The sequence below is a fragment of the Nomascus leucogenys genome, chromosome 5 (assembly GCF_006542625.1).
Source record: "Nomascus leucogenys isolate Asia chromosome 5, Asia_NLE_v1, whole genome shotgun sequence".
NCBI classification, from domain to species: Eukaryota; Metazoa; Chordata; class Mammalia; order Primates; family Hylobatidae; genus Nomascus; species Nomascus leucogenys.
Genome location: NC_044385.1, coordinates 127643561 through 127664435, shown reverse-complemented (window position 1 = coordinate 127664435; position 20875 = coordinate 127643561). Strand labels below are relative to the sequence as shown.

The window sequence follows — 20875 nt, the reverse complement described above, 5'->3', positions numbered from 1 at the left end:
AGATGTTATTGAACATTTTCTTTTCTTAATTTCCTTCTCATACTGTGCCAGGGATACCAAGCAAAGAGATAAAAACCCACCATTAAGTGTGTGTGTGTGTCTGTGTCTGCAATAGGGCGGTTAATAAACAATTTCACTTGCACTCCTAAAGACCCCACAGTTTATGCACAAAAGTTATCAGAAGAGTAGTTGTTGGTATTGATGTATTGACAACCTTAATAACACCTAATGATTAAAAATGAGTCAATGACTTCTGTCTTCTTTGGGGCTTTTTAGAATGAGATAGATGCTTTGATTTTATACAAGTTGTATGTTTATCTTCTCACATCTTTATTCCCAGATATTAAGTTTTTCAGTTATAACAAATCACACACATAGACAAAAAGTCTTCATGAGTTAAGTTAGGGAATTAGGAAAGACTGATGTGGGATTGGCATTGGATAACAAAGAGGACATGGCTTGGATAAAGGGTTTGAATTAGTTGAGTAAAGGTTGCAGGATGGTGACTAATGGTACGTTTAGCCAACCTGAGTGCAGCATGTGGTATGAGTGTGAAAGGAAGTGCAGGTACAAATCAGTGGGACTCAGGGTCCTGGAAACATAAGGTTAAATAAAGTAGGCAGTTTGTAAGCTTCAAGAATGCCTTTATATTCAGTGCTGCATACCCAGCACATACCGCAGTGCCTGATACCACAGTGGATGCATAATATTTGCTGTATGAATGAATGAATGAACAAATGAGTCAGTGAATGAGAAACAAGAAGATACACTGAGGTTTTCTGGGCTACAAAAGAGACCTACAGTGTGTTTGGAAGCTGATTTTTTTATATAAAAGAGGGAACATTTTGAAAGGCATCCCAGACCTGAGGGCCCATGCCTACCTAGAAAGGAGTCTAGAAATGGGGATAGGTGAAAAAGGCCATTGTACATGTATGGAATGAATGAGCAAGAAAACAATCCACCGCTGAGAGTGGGTGCAAAGAGAACCTGCGGGGCCTTCCCGCTGCACGTGGGGAACCTGAAGAGTTCAGAGCAGTAGGGTCTGGGACATGAGAGGAGGGAGAAAAGCAGGATGCCTGGCTCATGTCGCTCTCCGGCTGAATCTTCATTCATGATGGTGTTGGCACCGTCTTCCTACATCTGCGGGGGAAGCAGCACCGATACCTCTCTAAATTAGTAGCTGGACACAGATGGTAATGGAAACTAACAACAGGTGATCACTTAAGGGGTTAAGTAGAGAGGACAGGCAAGAAGGGCATGCTGTGAACCATAATTTGGAAGACAGGAGAAGATTCAAAAGACTTTAATACTGAACCCAAGAGAGCTGCAAGGGAAAGAAATGACCCATAATGTTGCAGTTAAAGAAAATGGAATATTTTAATATTAATACCATGAAGTGGGGGCTGGAATGAAGTAGGGAAAGTATATACCAATAGAAATGAAATTGCTATCGCAGAATACAAAAACTGGATCTTAACCATTTAAAACAGCAATGAACACGGGATGAATGAACGTTTCCTGAGTTGCTATAAGCTGTTTCTGAGTAAAACATTTATTAACAGACACATTGTGACTGTGCAGCCTCTCTCCTGATATTGAACTATTTAAATACCAACTACTTTTAATAAATGTCGGAAACCTTTTGAAAGCCACGTTTTTCAAACTTTATGTACTGTCTTATGAAGGACACTTTAGTAAACAGAAAAAAGAGATACTGGCTTATAAAAACATAATAATGATAAGGCTGAGATACACAGGAGCAATTTCCTATCAAAATAATAAGCTTACCTAGGATACTTAAATATCCCTACTGGTTTTTATCAGAGGAATAATAGGTCTGCTGTATGCAGTTTTATTGATTCAACACGAATGAAGGCATAAAACAATATTTCTGTTTGCAAAGGAAAATTATTACAATCAACCACCTCAAATTAATTTTGAATTCCTCATGTTTTTGTAACTTAAATTTATTTTACTACTTGAATGCTTTATGTAATATTTAATAGATTAAATCAGTGAAATTTCTAGAGATCCAGGAGCTACTTGTTGAGTTTTTATGTATGTGTGGATCAGCCAGGTATCTTTGGAGCTTAGATCATTTTTTGGGCACTGTTTGATTTAGTGGCACCTAGGAGCAGGTAAAGTGAAGGTAAAGGTGAGTGACAGCTAATGTCATTCAGTTATAATTGCACCATTTTGGTTGGTCAGATATAACCAAAGTGGGAATTTTTAAAAAACAATAAATTCTGGACAGTATTTTTCCAGATAAACAAATCCATAATCAAGAATCATTTTTGCTTTAGGTGGCATAGTGATAATAAAAGTGCATGGAATTCATATGCCCATTGTCTCCACTGCTCAGTGAAAGAGGAATTGTGGACAGATCTATAAAATTCATTATATAATCTTTGAAGTGAAACCACTCTTTTACTTTCTCCTTTGTACTGTGTCATCTTGAAGGATTTCTAAAAGATTCTATCTACACTCAGTATTTGGATGGATAGGAGACTGTCATTGAAGAGGCATCTCAAATTGAGGCCACCAGATTTCCTTCCCCACTACCAGTAAATCAGAGAAAAAAAACACTTTAAACACTCTGCATATATTAACATGGGATATCAAAGAGTCCCAAACTCCAATTATATAACAAATTAATTAATGAAGCCTACTGCAAAGCCCATATTCAAACTCAATATTCAGGGCAGTAACAGCCTGGAAATACCTAGCATGTCTTAAAGCCAGTTAGCTTGTTTTCTTCTGGGAATAGGAGGTGAATCAGTCCGTTTTCACACTTCTATAAAGAAATACCTGACACTGACTAATTTACAAAGGAAAGAGGTTTTGTTGACTCCATTCTGCATGGCTGGGGAGGCCTCAGGAAACTTACAATCATGGTCGAAGACACCTTCTTCACAAGGCAGCCGGAGAGAGAAAGAGTGTGTGAAGTAGGAACTGTCAAACACTGATAAAACCACCAGATCTTGTGAGAACTCACTCACTATGATGATGAGAACAGCATGGGGGAAACTGCCGCCATAATTCAACCCCTCTCTCCACACGTGGGGATTGTGGGGATTATAATTCAAGATGAAATTTTGGGGGGTGGGGGGACACAGCCAAACCATATCAATTAGGCAGAGATACCTGCCCAGGTAGATAAAGGAGCACGTAGTGATGAGGGTAGGTGCTCAATACAGGCAATCAGATTTGGAGCTGCTTTGTTCTGAGTTTCTGTGTTTTATTGTCTTTTCCAGTAAAAACTGCATGTGCGTGCGCGCACACACACACACACACACACACATACACACACACACACTGCAAACATGTTCTTGTACTCCAGTGAGGACTAAGTGGCACCCATTGTCCTTGGTTAGGTTTCTTTGTCTAGACCCATGGATCACCAGATAGCAGAGCCAGTGAACCTGTCAGATGTTAAAACTGCAGTGCTATGTTTTCCTGGCTCGGCACAGCTGTGCGCTGCCTGAAGCTCTCTTTTTTTCTGTTACCTGCCTTGAGAAATTCTCCTAATAGTCCGCAGCTTCAGCATGGTCAACTCTAAACCCCTTACACATTGTAGTCAAACAGAGCTTATTTTAAATTTCAAGTTTGCTTGGATGGCCTTGGTCAAGTTATTACCTGCCTTGAGGCTAGCTTTTCTCGTGCATGTGTAAGAAGGTAAGATTTTTTGTTGTTGTTGTTGTTAGGGCTGTTGCAAAGATCAAATAAAATATCACTGCTAAGTGTCCCAAACATAGTGTATGTCCATAGCCATTAGTTCCTCGCCTTCCTTTAAGACTCAATCCAGGTGCTAATCAAATGGGAAGTCTCACAGTCGACTCAGGGATCATCAGGTACCACCTGCCTTTATAACAATTCTTCTCACATTGTATTGCGCTTACTTGCTATTTGTGTCCTGAGGGCTGACATATAATAGCCCCCCTTCAAGTGACTGCTGAGTTGTGGAAGGCAGTAGCAATGGCCATAGGGAGGTAACGTCTATCACAGGATGTAGATGTTTCAGAATTGTGGAAATTTAAGCAGTTAGCAGGCATCTCATCTCCCACCTCAATGTAATTTCATGAAAAATTTACTTCAGAGTAGCTGGAAGAATTTAGATAATCACTGCATTCATAAAAAAAAATCTCCATTTAGAGGAGGTTCTTCCCCCATTCTTTCTGGCCTCCCTCCCCTCCCAAGTTGGGAGATCAACTTGGGACGACTGTTGGAAGTAAGAGACGTCTGTGAATGTCATATTAAATTAACACTGGGGAAACCATGGGGAAGATCTGTGCATTTCATGTGTATTAGTCAGCAGTGTTCTAGCACAAAGCACCTCTATGTGGAGACAGCTTTAGGTATAAGAGCATACATCTAAAAAGATTTTCCCAAGAATATGTCTGCCCTAAGAAGCAAACCATTTTACTCTAGTTATTCTAAATCACTAGCCTCTAAACTGCTTTTGAAGTACATAAAATAATCCATTGCATTGGGAGAAAAAAATCAAGCTTCTATTGGTATTAATTTATCTCATCCTTTTAAAGTTTCTATTTTCATATGTTTATTATACACTATGGAGTAGAACACAAGTATGCCTTACAAATAAGTAGATATGTGTGGGGAACTCAATTTTTTGATGAGGGCAAGATGGTTTAGATGACAAATACAACTTTTCCTTTTCCCAGACTGTGGTTTTGTGCTTGCTCACCAAAGCTAACCTCAGCATGCTCAAAAGGAAGCAGAGTTCCAGGGTGGAAGCCCAGCCAGTCACTGACTTTGGTCCTGATGAATCTCTGTCGGATAATGCTGACATCCTCTGGATTAACAAACCAGTAAGTTTCTTCTTTGAGTATGGAGAAGCACATGTGGATGTGAGAGAAATGTGACTGACAAATTCAAATATCATGTACCTTTGGCTTCGAAATGTCTGAGCTGCAGTAGAATATGGATGAGGTTCAGAGTCTGGAAGTAGAGAACAATCCAATGAAATAGAGAGATGCCGCTATGAGTTACTCACATAGGAAGATGCACTGGGTGGTCTGATCCCCTCCCCTCCCCATGTGGTGCACCCTGTCCTCAGAGTCACACGGTGTAGCGATGATACCACTTCTCAGGCTGATCCAAAGCTGGGGTCCAAGATGAGCAACCTGTTCTTAATGAACCTCCTTTACTTGTTATCAACATTCCTGAATCCATGAGATAATATGCACATGTTTGGAATTAAAGGTCTCCTTCTGATTTGCAAATTTTGAGTAAAAGGTCAATGAGATAATGGATGGTATCTCTGAAGAACTTTGTCACCTTCACCACCTAATTAAGTTGATGAGGATTTGAGAAGAACTGCTGGGCCAGGCATGACTGTATGCCAGAAAGCATAGTAACCAGAACTAAGCCTGACAGGCATGCATATCCATGAGTGCTGGAATCTCAGCTCTGCAAAACCAAGCAGGATCAACTTCTTACTCATCTCATGGTTGATGCTGAAGTAACAAAAGGAAATGACCTGTTGCCTCTTGCAGTGCTTGTCTTTCCCCCAACCATGACACACACAGGATCTGCCTGGACTCTTCGCTGTCCTTCCCAGTCTGTCTTCCTCTAATCTATCTTCCAGATTACTTCCCCTGCCTGCTCACATTTCCTTCTATGTTTCTATTTTTATTCACATCACCCTCCTGCTTTATAATCATGGAAGCATCCCTATTACCTTCATTGCAAAGTAGAATATGTTAGTGTGACATTCCTGCATCTTTTCATTCAGGATCTAACCTGTCCAGCAACTGCTCCTTTCCTGTGTCAGCACACCGTCCACTCGAGCCCCATCAGCAGCCTCCCACTCCTCTAGGCTCTCTGGATTGTTCACACTGCTTTCCCTTGGTCGTACTGCTTCCTGGCCCCAGTGACCCTTTCCCAGTTCCTCTGATGAGTCAAATCCTCCTCATCCATTAGGACTGGCTGAGATGTCACCTCTGGCATCCTCCTCTGAAAGGCTTATTTCCACCACAGACAGAATGTACCTCTCTTCTCTTTCCACTTAGCCTGTTTTATATTTGTATACAAATATAAAATATCTATAAATAACTGTATTTTTATATATATCATATATTATGTGTATATTTGCATTATATATATTGTAGGTAATGTGTATATTTATATAATATACATATACTTATGGATCTATTGTCTTAGGTATATATACATGTTATATACACATATATATAAACATATAACAGGTTATATGTATATCACATATATACACATTACATATACACATATATGTGTTAACATATATGCATATTACCCACACATATAAATGTCATGTGTATAGAACATATATACATGTTGCATATGCATATACATATATGTATAATGTATACATATATGTACATATACATGCATATAACATGTATATGTAATATGTATATGTTATATTCATGAGACAATATACATAATATATGTATATTATGTCTTGTCTAGAACATGTTTTATAAAGTTATATAATATAACATGTTTTTGCCTCTTGCAGTGCTTGTCTTTCCCCTAACCATGATACATGCAGGATCTGCATGGACTCTTTGTTGTCCTTCCCAGTCTGTCTTTCTCTAATCTGCTCTCCAGGCTACATGTGTTTACATGTATGTGTATTTACACATAATATATACATACATATAACATGCTATGTGTATATACACACATTATATATATTATATATATACATATATATAAAAAATACATTCATAGGTGTTTTACTTCTTGGACTGCAAAGCAGGAGTCAGAAGTGTGTCGCTTCCATATTTTGTTCTCCATGCCCAGCATTCTGACACATAGTAGGCCTTCATTCATGCTTAGAGAATTGAATGGAATAGAGAATGAAGCACCCCTAACTTTTTCTTAGTGTCCATCTTATTACAGAGCTTCCTATGAACTTATGAAGAAGGTAGTATAAAAGACGTGGCCTTGGAGGCACTTACTAAAATTAATAATTCTTCATTAAAATTCTGTCTTTAAAAACAGGTTTGTTGTTGAAGAACTTATATTTGGAAGCTCTTTTGTATAATTAGATTCTTTATGTTGAAAGTCCAGATGGGGCTAAATTCACACACCGATGTTTATTGAAGTGCTTCCAAATTGCATGAAAAATACACCAACCTTTAAAGTAAACTGAATCATCAGTGGCTTATGTGGTATGGAATTAGCAGCATAATATCTTCATGTAAATATTATAACTGTCAGATAAATATTATAACCCACTCCTCAGCTGCAAGTGTCTGAGTCTCCTGAAAGTTCTGACAGTCTTTTCTATCTTTCATCTTGAGTGTTTGCTAGTATATATAGCTGCAGAATCCATCTACCACAAAACTGAAATTTTTTTCAGAGTATTATATTAAAGAATTATCATAATTGCATATATGTCCCAGATAGTCAATAAAAACATATTTGGATTATGTTTAAGAATTGTGTACTAATTGATTAACTGGTAATATTAATTGTGGTGGGTTTAGCATGGAGATGCAGTTAAGTATTTTTTTAATCCTAGATATTAGTTTTCATAATAAAATATTGAGTATGAGTGATTGTATGTCTTGCGTATATATTCATGTTAACACACACTTATCTTTAATTCTTCTTATTTTGGGGTTAAAGAAAATCCTCAGACAGCAGACATGCCTCTAATGTTGCACAGAAAGTTATTCCATGGAATTTTGAAAGATGTCTGGGCTAAATTTGTATAAAATATGTTCTCCAAAATAAAGAGAAAAATCTATGCATTTTTTTAAAATGTAGGATGAGACCAGATTTTTTAAAAGTTTCTTTGTATTTTTATACAAAGACATTATATATAAGATACAAATAGAAAGGAAATTCTAAATATGGGATGTGTTGTATATCAATATGGTAAATATAGTATGCCCCTAATTCTAGGTACTTATAGTACAAAAATGAAAAAAAGTAATGGCACATCAAGTTCCTATGTGACTAAATTACAAACACATATTTTAATTGAACCAGAATCTTCCTATATTGTAGTCTGATGCCCAGGAGGTTATCAGATGTTTGGGGGAGCCTGATCAGGTTCCGTCTAGGCTTTGGGTCTTTGTAATGCATGACCGCAGAAACGCCTCCACCTTTCTGTCTTAGTGTGTGTATGTGGAAAATAGATGCATTGAGAATTAAATGATATAAAAACATGTGAAAATATTTTTAGCACATTATATGCACTTAGATGTTAGATTTCTTCTTCTTCACCTCCATATTAGTAAACTATTTTAACCTCAGTATTATGTTTTCCACTTAGTGTGGTTCATAATACAAGTTTGCGATATCAGGTATGGCGCCATGTAGTAACTCTGGACCATCATTGCAGTGGGTTCACTCTTTGCTGCGCATCTGTGCCATCATCAGCGTCATTTCTGTTTGTATGAATACGCCAATGACCTTCGAGCACTATCCTCCACTTCAGTATGTGACCTTCACTTTGGATACGTTATTAATGTTTCTCTACACGGCAGAGATGATAGCAAAAATGCACATCCGGGGCATTGTCAAGGTGAGCACTTCCGTGTCATTTAAACTAAGAACCTAAATGCATTGAAATCTTAATCCGTTTAATCATAATTTCATGTTCATTTCAGTAAAACAAAACATCATTTTATCTTATACATATTGAAGTCCTTTTTAAAAAGGCATAACTCCAGAGATTGGGAGAAATTGTTGCATGAGACTATTTCAAAAGTTAAATAAATTTTATAAGGCACAAACTCCTGGAATACCTGAGAAGGAACAAGATGGTTCAACTAATGACTGTGTGAAGTCTGGAGTAGGGTTATTCATGCCACTTAGGGCTGAGCCCACAACCCAGCACAGGGGCTGGCCCAGAGAAGCACCTTATTATTTGTTGACTTAGGGAGCGCAGAATCAGAGTCACATGATAGAGTTAGAGCATGATATTATTGCAGCACGATGTCATTTACTTGATGTGCTTTGAAGATACAAAAGGATAAAAAAAAAGGACATGAGATGGAAAAAATGTCTGGGACCAAAAGGAAAATAATGTGTCGTGTGAAATTAGTACCAATTGGAAACAAAATAAATATAAAATGTTTTAAAAGGGAAAAGAAAGGGAAAGAAAAGGAAGAAAATTTCTGTCACTGGATATCTTTTCCTTCCATAGCACTAATCTTTACATAGGTTAAACATATGTAGATGATGCTGTCCCTAGAGTATTTAAATTGTAGTATTTGGGGAAACAGTAATAGCAGTGCAGATTTTAGGGTCTGACAAATAACGGACAACTCAGATCCTAGTTCTTTCACTTACTGGTTGTATCAGCTTCTCAAGTTAGTTAATTTTGGTGGGAAAGTGTTTTATTTTGTACAAGGATTTTGAGAATCTACCGAGACAATGTATAACGCATAATTATTGGTCAATTTCATTGCTTCCCTTTTATACATAATTCATTGTGGGCCATCCTTGAAAGACAGAGATCACAGACAATGCATTAGTAGGTTCTTGTTTAACCTTTTATTGTGGACTTTAAAAAATTTACCCCAAAGTATATTACAGTTATAATGTGAATCCCTGTAACTAAACATCAACAATTACCAATATTTAGCCAATTCTGTTTCATTTTAAAGCAAATCTGAGAAACCAAGTCATTTCAGAAATAACTCCTTTTGTATTGGTGACTGATAAAATTTTCTTTTTTTATAGCCTCCATACCATTATCAAACATAACAATATTTTATATATGATAAAATATTTGTAACAAGACTTAGCAATAATTCCTTAATGTAGGCTAATACTCAACCCATGTTCATATTTCCTGAATTGTCACAAATTTTTTTTATACTTGGTTTCTTCAAACCAAGACTCAGGCAAGGTTTACATAGTATATTTGATTGTTGTTTTTGTTTTTGTTTTTGGGATGGAGGTTTGCTCTTGTTGCCCAGGCTGGAGTGCAATGGCACGATCTCAGCTCACGGCAACCTCTGCCTCCTGCATTGAAGTGATTCTCCTGCCTCAGCCTCCCAAGTAGCTGGGATTACAGGCATGAGCCACCACGCCAGGCTAATTTTGTATTTTCAGTAGAGATGGGGCTTCTCCATGTTGGTCTCGAACTCCTGACCTCAGGTGATCTGCCCACCTCGGCCTCCCACTTATGTTTCTTAAGTCTCCTTTAAGTCTCTGTAAGTCCATTAAGTTTCAGCTTTTCACATCCTGCAAAAATTTTTTCTATGTCATTGATCCATTGGAAGACATGCATCTTTTTTCTTGTGGAAGATTCTACATTTGAGATTTGACTGATTGCTTCCAGATGGTGCCCTTTAATAGTTTCTGTATACTCCATGTCCTCTGAACTGCTTTGTATTTTAACCAGCAATGCGCACAGGTGCTTCTTTCCCACATGGTCACCACAAAATATGTCAGACTTCTGGATATTTGCCAGTCTGAAGGGTGGGAAACAGGAATCCACTGTAGTTTTAATTTGCATTTCCCTTTTGAGAGTGAGATTAAACGGGATTTTATGTATCAAGAGCCATTTTTAAGTTACTATTTTTTCATTCACTTTTGGCCACTCTGTGTGTGTTAGAAGTGTCAGCCCTTTGTGGCATAAGTTGCGATTGTTTTTCCCAGTTTGCCATTGTCATTGGCTTTTTTCGTGGTTATTTGTATCATACAAAATTCTTATCCAAATCATGGACAAACTTTCCATTCTCTGCATTTTATGCCATACAGGAGTGTTTTGTAGGTTTCCTCATATAGATTTTGCACATTCTTGGTTATATTTATGCTTTGGTATTTTATTTAATCATTTTTATGTGTATGAGGTCTTATCTTCTATTACGTATTCTAACTTGTTCTTTTAAATGAAGGCTGTTGGTTTCTATACGTTAATATTATATTCTGCTACTTTATTAAATGTTCTAGATTCTTGTGTTAGTCATAATAGTTTTCCCTCTAATTCCTTTGATGCTTCCATATCATATCATATTCAAATAAAGAAAGATTTGTCTTTTTCTTCCTAATTTTTATGCCCCAGTTGCTTTTACTTACTTAAAGTAAAATAAATGAGTTGACTAACCCTGCCAGTAAAATTTTAAATACTAGTACAGGTAGTGAACATTTTTGTTTTGTTTCATTTTTGGTTTATCTAGAACATCTCTAGTGTTTCTTCATTAACTAGTTTGAAAAATTGGGATTTGAAGTATGTATACATTATCAGATTAAGTGAATAAACATTAATTTCACATTTTGAGAGTTGTATCACGACTAGCTTTTTAATTTGTCAAATGATTATTTTTAATTTGTCAAATTATTATTTTTTCCTTAGTGCTTATAATAGAAGAGATTTTTAAATATTGAATTATCCTTCCATTCCTATAAAGAAAAATCCCTATTGGGTCAACATACATTTTTATTCTATATTAATGTGCTGTTTTGTTATATATGTTATTATTTTCCTTATTTTAAATTTGGTCTAATCTTTGTCAGTTTTGATATTAAATTTTTCATGTGTGTGGGTGACGGGCATGTATGCACACTATAAAATAGTCTGAGCACTCTCAGAATTGTTTTCAGTTTAAAAGTTTGGTATCAATTCCCTGTGAAATCATCTGGTCCTGTTGCTTTTTTGTGGGCGTTCCTTTGCAGTATTTCCTATTTCTTCTATGGAAATCGTCTGTTTTATTTTTAGTTTTATTTTATGTTTTTTTGTTTTTTGTTTTGTTTGTTTTTGTTTTTGTTTTTTTGAGATGGAGTCTCACTCTTGTCGCCCAGGCTGGAGTGCAGTGGTGCAATTTTGGCTCACTGCAACCTCTGCCCCCCAGGTTCAAGGGATTCTCCTGCCTCAGCCTCCCGAGTAGCTGGGACTACAAGCGTGTGCCACCTCGCCAGCTAACTTTTTGTGTTTTTAGTAGAGATGCAGTTTCACTGTGTTGGCCAGGATGGTCTCAATCTCCTGACCTTGTGATCCACCTGCCTTGGCTTCCCAAAGTGCTGGGGTTACAGGTGTGAGCCACTGTGGCAGGCCTATATCTTCATTTTTTAGTAGAGACAAGATCTTGCTCTGTTGCCCAGGCTGGAGTGCAGTGGTGTGATCATAGCTCACTGCAACCTCCAACTCTTGGGATCAGGAGATCGCCCACCTCATCTTGCCATGTAGCTGGGACTACAGGTGTGTGCCACCTTGTGTGGCTGATTTTTAAAACTTTTTTCAGAGACAGGGTCTTGCTGTGTTGCCCAGGCTGGTCTCCAACTCCTGGACTCAAGTGATCCTCCCAGCTCGGCCTCCCAAAGTGCTGGGATTACAGGCATGAGTCACAGTGTTCAGTCAAAATTGTCTGTTTTAGACTTGCTTGGTCTATTGGGGTTTATTTGGTGAAGTATAGTTTCTTAGGAAATTATCCCCTATTTATTTTGTTTAATTATTTGGTAACATAGATTTGTGTAAATAGCTTTTCTTTCCTCTGTTTGGTTTTCTCCTAATTTTGTATTTTTTTGTTATTTCGGTTAGCGTTTGGTTGTTGTTAGGTTGGCTAGTAGTACTTTTGTTTGTTTTGTTCCATTTTGTTTTAGGTTAGCCAATTGGTTTGCTCATTTTGTTGATTTTTTTTTAAAGAATCAGCTTAATTAATTAACTTAATTAATTTTTGTTTTATATTTATTAGTTTCTTTCTTTGCTTTATTTGGTTTACTTTGTTGGTCTGTTTCTAACTTTTCGAAGGTGTTTGTCTCACGTTTTCATTTCTTGAGACTCAAATCTGCTGCTTCCTTGTCTTGTGGTTAAAATGTTAACCACAAGGATAATGTTAACCAGCAGCATAAAATGTTACTGCTGAGAATGTTTTTTTTTCCCTCTAGGTGGCTTGATCTTTTCTCCTGAATATGGAAAGAGACTTTCCCTTTATTGTTAAAGTCAGTAGCTCTATGAGAATGTATGTTATCTTTTCGTTGATACTTATGAATATATTTTCCTAGTTTCATCATGTGATATTTATTTTATTTCATTGTTTTCAGGATTCATTTTGTATTCTAATTACACCATGATCTATGTTTTGGTCTTTCCTTTCCTTTGTTTTCTTTCCATGTGTTTCCTTCTGTTTTTATGTTTTCTACATTCTCTTTCCCTTGCTTCACTCCCCATGCTGTCCCCTCAGTCCTCTGTCCCCTGTATTTCACTCCTCTTTCTCAAATGCTTTTTTCATTCCTTTTTCATCATTTCCTGAACAGTTTTTGTTTTTTTTCTTTTCAGTCTCCTGTCATTTGGACATCATTTCTGAGTTTTCTTATTTCTAGTTTTGTGATACTTTTGGAGCTTCTATTTGTTTAAATTTCTTTTGGTTATGTTGTCATATTCTATTATAGTCTTCATCTGCTTTGAATGTTTATTTTCTGTTTATATGTTTATGTATTATTTTATTTTTATTTTTATTATTTTTTGAGACAGAGCCTCACTCTGTCACCCAGGCCGGAGTGCAGTGATGCAATCTTGGCTCACTGCAACCTCCACCTTCTGGGTTCAAGCAATTCTCCTGCCTCAGCCTCCTGAGTAGCTGAGATTACAGGCATGCGCCACCACACCCGGCTAATTTTTGTATTTTTAGTAGAGATGGGGTTTCACCACGTTGGCCAGGCCAGTCTCAAACTCCTGACCTCAGGTGATCCGCCTGCCTTGGCCTCCCAAGGTGCTGGGATTCCAGGCGGGAGCCACCGCGCCCGTCCTATGTATTCTTTCATTCACCTTATTCTGTAATGTTTTTACAAGAGCTTCATCATGATCCCTTTGTTTGGTTGTCCTTCTTGTTCACATGAAATGGGAGATTTTCCTGCACATTGGGTAGAGTCGCCTCCACATATTATCAGTACGAGGGGTCCCTCCACTGTTGTTATCCTGATGGGTAAACATGGAGCTTTTCTGTGTACCGACCGCCACGTTCTGAGCTCTGCTTCCTCTGGACTGCTGGCCCAATTATCGAATATTTCTTACCCACTGACCCCAGTATCCCTGCCCTACTCAATTTCCGTTCTAAACATGGGGCTGTGGTCTGGAAAGGGTTTTTGTTGGGTGTCCTTTGGAGTTTCTAATATTCCATTGCCTCTGATCTTTCTGCAGTCCCTTGGGGACATTGGTAGTCGTTTGTGTTTTGTTCCTTTGTTTTACATTAACCTGCAACTTGCAGCCTGCCGGTTTACATTTCTACAAATTTTGCCATTTATTTTAAGGTTCACCTTCTGAGATACCTGCTCAGCATTCCACACCTATTTATTGGTGATTTTGGGGTTATGGAAATCTACTGGTTTATGGAAGAGGTGGGCATCCTCCATAGCTTCAATGAACAGATTTCAGGATGATTCCAAAATTGTCTGTATCTTCCACAGTGTGGCTAGGCTAGTTTTTATAAGCACTAGGTTTAGGTAAGCATAGGTTCAGAAAACAGGAACCTGTCTCAGGAGGCCATCTTGGGAGAAAGTTGGTCTTGGGAGAATGCTAACGTCTCTGTTATTCACAGTACTCCCCTGGACGTTGCCCAGCCCTAGCTCACATTCTGTGTTTCACTAGAGGGCCATGAATGGCCCTGTCACTTGTGTGTAGTGGTTATCAGGGCCATGGCAACCTTTGCCCATGCATGGAAAGATCTGAATATTCTGGGTGAAGCATTTGATGATCGAAATTGCCATGTGTTGACTTCTTAAGGGTTCCATTTGAATGAAACAAATGAGTGACATTTTCCTAGAAGAAAACTTTTGGTTTTTTAAGTCATTAAATAAAGACTTGGATTTCACATCACTAAAATGATAGTAGGCACTCTGCTAATTGTCACAGTCTAACAATAAAAAGAAGAGAGGCATACTTAATATATAAATTATATACTCATTCCAAGTGAACAGAGCAGTGAGAGAACACAAGTTTTAATAATGTAAATGTTAGAAGTTGAAGCAATAATTAAAAGAGAAAGAAATGACTTAGGACCAAATTGTTTTCAAAATGCTGTAAATTAGCCATTTCCAGTATTTTCACATTTCCATCAACATTTGGGTGATGAGCTATTTACCACAACCAAAAATATTTTTTTATTTTCAACCTGTAAGAAGTGAAATTTAAGATGAAAATCAAATAAGGTTTTCTGGTTTTCATTCAGAAATAATCGGATCAAATAAAACTGTAATGCAATTTTAGTAATATTGCACTGTTAACATTATCTTGAAGTAGTCAGCTCACCTTCATAGCTCAGTAAAACTGGTATTCTATGTTTAAATGCTAGCTAACATTTTAGTTAAATATAGTTAAATATGAAATCTGTTTATCCTGAACGAAGCTTTAAATGTATCAAATCACTGAATTTTTACCATCATGGCCTCTATTATTGTTAGAGGGTAATAATTATATCAGTAAGTACTGTCATTTTCATTATATTAAATCTAAGCCACAGTTTTATTGTTTTTGTACTACAGACTTCTTCAAACATGCATGTCATAACAGATACAGCTCAAAGAATATATTGGGCTTGATATTACATTCTTATATTCAAAACTTAAACTTTTAATAAGACTTTATTTTAGCAAATGTCCTTTGTCACATTAAATGTATGTTCCTAATTTACATTTTATTAGCTTTGAATTTTTGTATTTGTAAATTTGTTTTGCTTTTACACTTACATGAGAAATTTGTACATATTGTAGGTATTTAAGTTACATCATAATAAAAACACACTGTCACATCGAAGCTCTGTGATACCTTTCAGGGGACCTCTCTCTTATATTACTCAAGTTTGAGTTACTGTGCTTTCTTCAACTCTACCATAATTTTTAAAACTCTTGTTAAGCACCTGTCCGCTGAAAACCTCATCATTTTTCATACTTTTTCTACCTTAATACATTTGCCAATAGCACTGCAGTTATCTCTCAATTCTTTAGTCTCTTCACCCAGAGTAATTTGCAAATATGTGCTGCATTTTCTCACTAACATTTTAGCTTGTATTTTTTCATACATAAATAGGAACGTTATGAATATACATGTTCTATTTTAATCTTCAGGTTACACTTTTCATAGTAAGTTTTCACATTGTTTGGAACAGAGTTGTGCAAATGTGAAATATTTAATATTCACTGATTTCCAACTAAAATATTTCTAAGGAATAGTCAAATTTAGTTATTGAGTGAGCAGTACCTGTTAGCCACGTGTTCTGGGTGGAAAAGTGTGTGTGAGTTGATGTACACATATGCCAGTAATTTGGGAAATGCTAACCTGTTATTTTTTAAAGAGTCTTTTCCATGCATAAAACTATGTTAGTCCATAAGAAAATATTTGTAGAGGCAAACCAATGTATTTTTGCCCAGCTGTCATGCACAATTCTTTAAAATTATACCTAGCCAATTTTGGCAATGTTATGGTATACCTAAGAGTCATACCTAATCGTTAAAGTAGTGTTATCCAATGATACCTAGTTTATAAAATTATGCACAACAAACTAAACCCAGAAACTGTATTTTTTGAAAACAAACATGTCAAAGCTGTGGCTTCCTAGCATTTCCTACTAATTTTATTGACCTAGTAATTTGCCAGATATATTAAAATCTGTATAAATATAAATATAAAATATGTAAGATATGAAAATGTTTAAGATATTTAAGATATAAATGTAATAAAAGAAGGAGTTATATTCTTAACCCTAAGTACAGTTTCCAAGTTTTCCTTTAATCATCCAGCAACCATTTATTGAACACTTACGATGAGCCCATCTCTGCCCTTGGAGAAGGGAAACAGACAAAGCCAAGGAGAGCCCCTGTCCTCAGAGAAAGCCTGGTTCACTTTGTGCAACAGACTTAGCACATACAGGCACTCTTCATTTTCAACATCCAATATATTTCTGAAAACATGCTGGATAGCATATTTTCAGAAAATAGGCACTTCTATTTCATTAATTTATATGGGAAAACTAATAATGTATTAGGGGAGCTCTGAACGATTTCTCCAAATATCGCTGCCTCACCATCTAATACCCATACAAGTCAACCTGCATATTTCTGCAAAATAGAAAGCATTTAAAACATCCCTGACCCAATTATTTGCACTAATCAAACCATAGTGGATGTTTTATATGTGCCCAACAATAGCAGGAACTTTCTGTTATTAAGTAAATTTAAAAAATACATTAAAGTACTATCCACCATATTTTATTGAATTGTTGATTATCATCAGTAGTAAAAAAAAAAATGGCATCACTTCACAGATTCACGGGTCTCTAAGAAATAATAAAGGCTTCTAATTACACTTTGGCTGTAAGATGTAAGATTGTAATTGATACATCAATTAGAAAATGCATCCTGAATCCAGAATTGCGCAACTGTGTTGGAGCAGGATAGGGTGTGTTTTAGAATTGATGAAATATGATACAATGGGCCTGGGCTGGTAAACTCAATTTTTGGATCTTTTGAAAGGCTAACCTTCAGGGGAAAGGTAGGAAAGAGGAAGGTATCAATGCACTAGCATTAAATAATTAAGTAGGTAAACAGTGCTGGTACAAGATTTGGCCCAAAAGGCGAACAACAGAGATACACCTGCATTACACACTATACCTTTGGCAGAATCCATTGGCAACTTTAATGTCTCCATTGGCACATACGCAAATTCATTATGGTGGTTCTTCTAGGCTCATAGTGATTCTGGGGCAAACATTTTTTGCAGATATAAATAGCAAATATTAGTACAGTGAGAATCTCCATAGACAGGGACCTTCTTTTTTTTTATGAAAGGGCTTTAATAGTGGTCTGTAAAAGCTATGGGGAGGCAGGCATAAAAAAAGAAAAGGACCACAACTGTCTGCTTGGGGATATCAGAGAAGTCTTGAAGAAAGAGGAACGTGAAACGATGCCTTGAAGGATGAGTAAGTGTGGTCTGTGGCAGGGGTGACGGAAGTAAGATAGAAGTAAGGGATCTCACGGAAAAAGAAAAGGAATATGTTGGGACACAAAGGTGTGGAACAGCGAGGTACATGCCGAGCTCAAAGTAGTCAGAAGTGGCAGATGGGCTGTGCACAGGAGGCAGCTGGAGAGGAGTTTGTGAAGCCAGACCTGGCTGCATCATGGAGGGCCCAGCAGGCTCTGCAAGGAGTTCTGACTTTGTTCTGTGGTCAGCAAAGATGCATGGAGGATTTTCATCTGAGAGTGGTACAATCTGATTTGTGTTTGAACAGTTCACTCCAGAGGTTACATGCTGGATGCACAGCTGGGGAGAGAAACTGAAGCAGAAAGTCCTTCCGGCAAGAAATGTCTCTAACAATTTTTGTTGGAGGAATGCATTTGTTTTAAGTGTTTTCCATCTTTTATAATATTCCCAAAACTTGAAGGTGCTTGCCCATCAATTCCCACTCCTCAGCAACTTTCTTCTGCCTCCCTAATTCCTCTTGCTAGAAGCACTCTCACTCACCAAATCCCTAGAGGTGAAAAGAAACTATTTGGATGATACATGTCTGTGTTGTTGCAGAGCACTTCATGTATTGCAGACTGTGAATTCTTCAGACCATTCTCAGTTGTCTATTTCACATCTGGCAATAGATACAAGTAAAAGTAGCATGCATGGCTTAAGCACTGTTGAAGTAATATATAATGATGCTAAGACATAGTGACAGATGGGCCCTGGAAACTTGGAACAATAAATCCTGTTCTCATGAAACTGTACCAGTGCATATCATTTTGTCACTGCAAAATATATCCCTATAAATGTGTTTCCTTTTTCTGCTTGTTAAATACTTGCATGATATGTTGTTACTTTCTTATACCTTATCATTGATTGGCAGTCTTCAAGTGTTTACCATTATAAAAATTGACATATACAGCTCTTGAAGCACTCATCTCCTCAGCCACCAAAGTGCTGATTTTTGCCCATAGCTCAAGCACTCTCTGCCCTCCATTTCTTGTTGATGGAACAAACAAATTAAAACATTTTTTCATATTTAAGGTGTTAAAATATCTTGAGTACCACTGGGCATTCATATGTGTTAGCTTCTGGTTGCATATTTTAGAAGCGGGTTGCAAATATTATAACTTGAGCCTCAATACAGTAGAATTTTAAAGGATCTGGCCATGCTTATAAATGGAATCAAAGCAACTTTGACTACTATGGCTAGGGCTTCTGACGATAATTTGATAAATGTGCCAGATACAAAACACAATCCAAGATTGTATTCCAAAGTGTCAGATTTCAAGGTCTGTGTTCTACTTATTTAAAAGTATTATAAACTTATTGTGCCTTAGCAATTATTGATAATGATTAATATGATAGTAATTTTAATTCCTACCAATTCAATTGTATTTACAATCATGCTAATGTATAAAATATGTAAACTGTAACTGTATTTGCATGCATGTTTCGTTCTGCTTATGCAAGCTATGCTAATCCAGGAAGTATCCATAACTCATCTCATAATCTCATCTGTGATCTTTCATGGTTACAAAGGAGCCAGAAAGGAATAATTTCTTTTTAGAAGCATACAAATAATTTCAGTGAATAGATGGATGGATGGATGCATTCATTAAGAAATATTAACTGACATCTTGCTGTATACATTGTATATTAACTGCCATCTTGCTGTATACACTGTATCTAAGACATGGTTCATGTGCCTATCTCATCATTCATTTAATATCTGCTATATGTCACCCACTGTACTGGGTGCTGCAAACACAAGCTTAAATTATCCAACTTAAAGTCTCAGGGTGTTACTCATCTTCAGAACACACTCAAACATTTACCATGAGAGATAGACTTCTTTTTTTTTCTAATATAACTCCAGAGAATACGTTCAGAGAAGATTTAAGTAGGAAACTCAAACTTCACCATCAGATCCAATAAGTTGGAGAGGCCGAATATAAATTCATGAAATAACCAATATGGATTACAAAGGCGTATTCTGCGAGTAACACAGATGCACATTATTTATATACACGAGCTGAGTTGTCAGTTGTTCCGTGACGCCTGAGTTAAGGTGATCAGAGGAGGCTGTAGTCAGATCACTCTGGAAGGAAAGGTTGGCACAGACTTGGCAGAATTTTTCAGGAAGATGGACAGCATGAAAAACAATGAACATTAAAAAGCCAAAGATTTTTTACAAATGGAAAAATGCTGAGGGTTGCTGGTCTTTGTATCTTGGGTCATAACTCTGCTTATAAGAGACGTTTATGAATATTGAATGACTCTTGGAAACATGAGCCAGAAAATAATACATGAAACTTATGCCCAGAGGAGTATTTCCATACTTTACTGGGAAAATAAAAAGAGGTCAATTCTGATTGACCACTGCATACTATCTAGCATGTGCTGAGCTTGTTGGTGACACGTGAATGCAACTATATGTTTCTGAAAAGTCCGAGGCAGAAGACATTCCAAACAAAACAATTAAGTTACTTCCTATGGAAAAGAAAGTTTTCTATATTACATAGCAGAACTTTTGCTAAGCCAGTTTTTATAACCAAGGTCGTTTGAAATTAAGATGTTTGTATGCTTCTAATTTCTGATCACCACTGGTGCTTCTAAAATGATTAAAATAATTCATTATTTTATATAGTTTGAAATGTAGTGTGGGCCAGTTTTACAACATTAATTTCCTTAGCAAACAAATCAGAAACAAAAATTCAGTCACATCTGTTATTGATAGCTTTTCATTCTGAACTGGTGAGGCCCCAGTTTTTAAATTTAAATTTATTTTTGCCAACTGGAGAAGTGATTTTGTTAAAGCTAAAATGTCCAACTTAAAAAAAATTGAAAAGCTATTTTTAAAAATTTAACATGTAAGCATTGGTCCAAAAACACATCAGAATACATTGTGAAAAGCATGTCTCTCCTCCACCTTTGGCTCCTGGCCACTCACTTGCCCGCCCCCCT

General features: G+C 36.8%; 1 protein-coding gene across 7 annotated transcripts in view; it reads left to right on the top strand.

The window, feature by feature from the left end:
* NALCN (sodium leak channel, non-selective) overlaps nt 1–20875 on the top strand; it is a 365686-nt gene that overhangs the window by 12620 nt on the left and 332191 nt on the right. For all 7 annotated transcript variants that reach the window (XM_030813654.1, XM_030813651.1, XM_030813653.1 and 4 more), the window contains exons 2-3: nt 4683–4829; nt 8360–8542. In XM_030813654.1, coding sequence (XP_030669514.1) covers nt 4722–4829; nt 8360–8542 — 291 coding nt within the window. In that variant the 5' untranslated portion in view covers nt 4683–4721. The remainder of the gene's footprint in view (nt 1–4682; nt 4830–8359; nt 8543–20875) is intronic.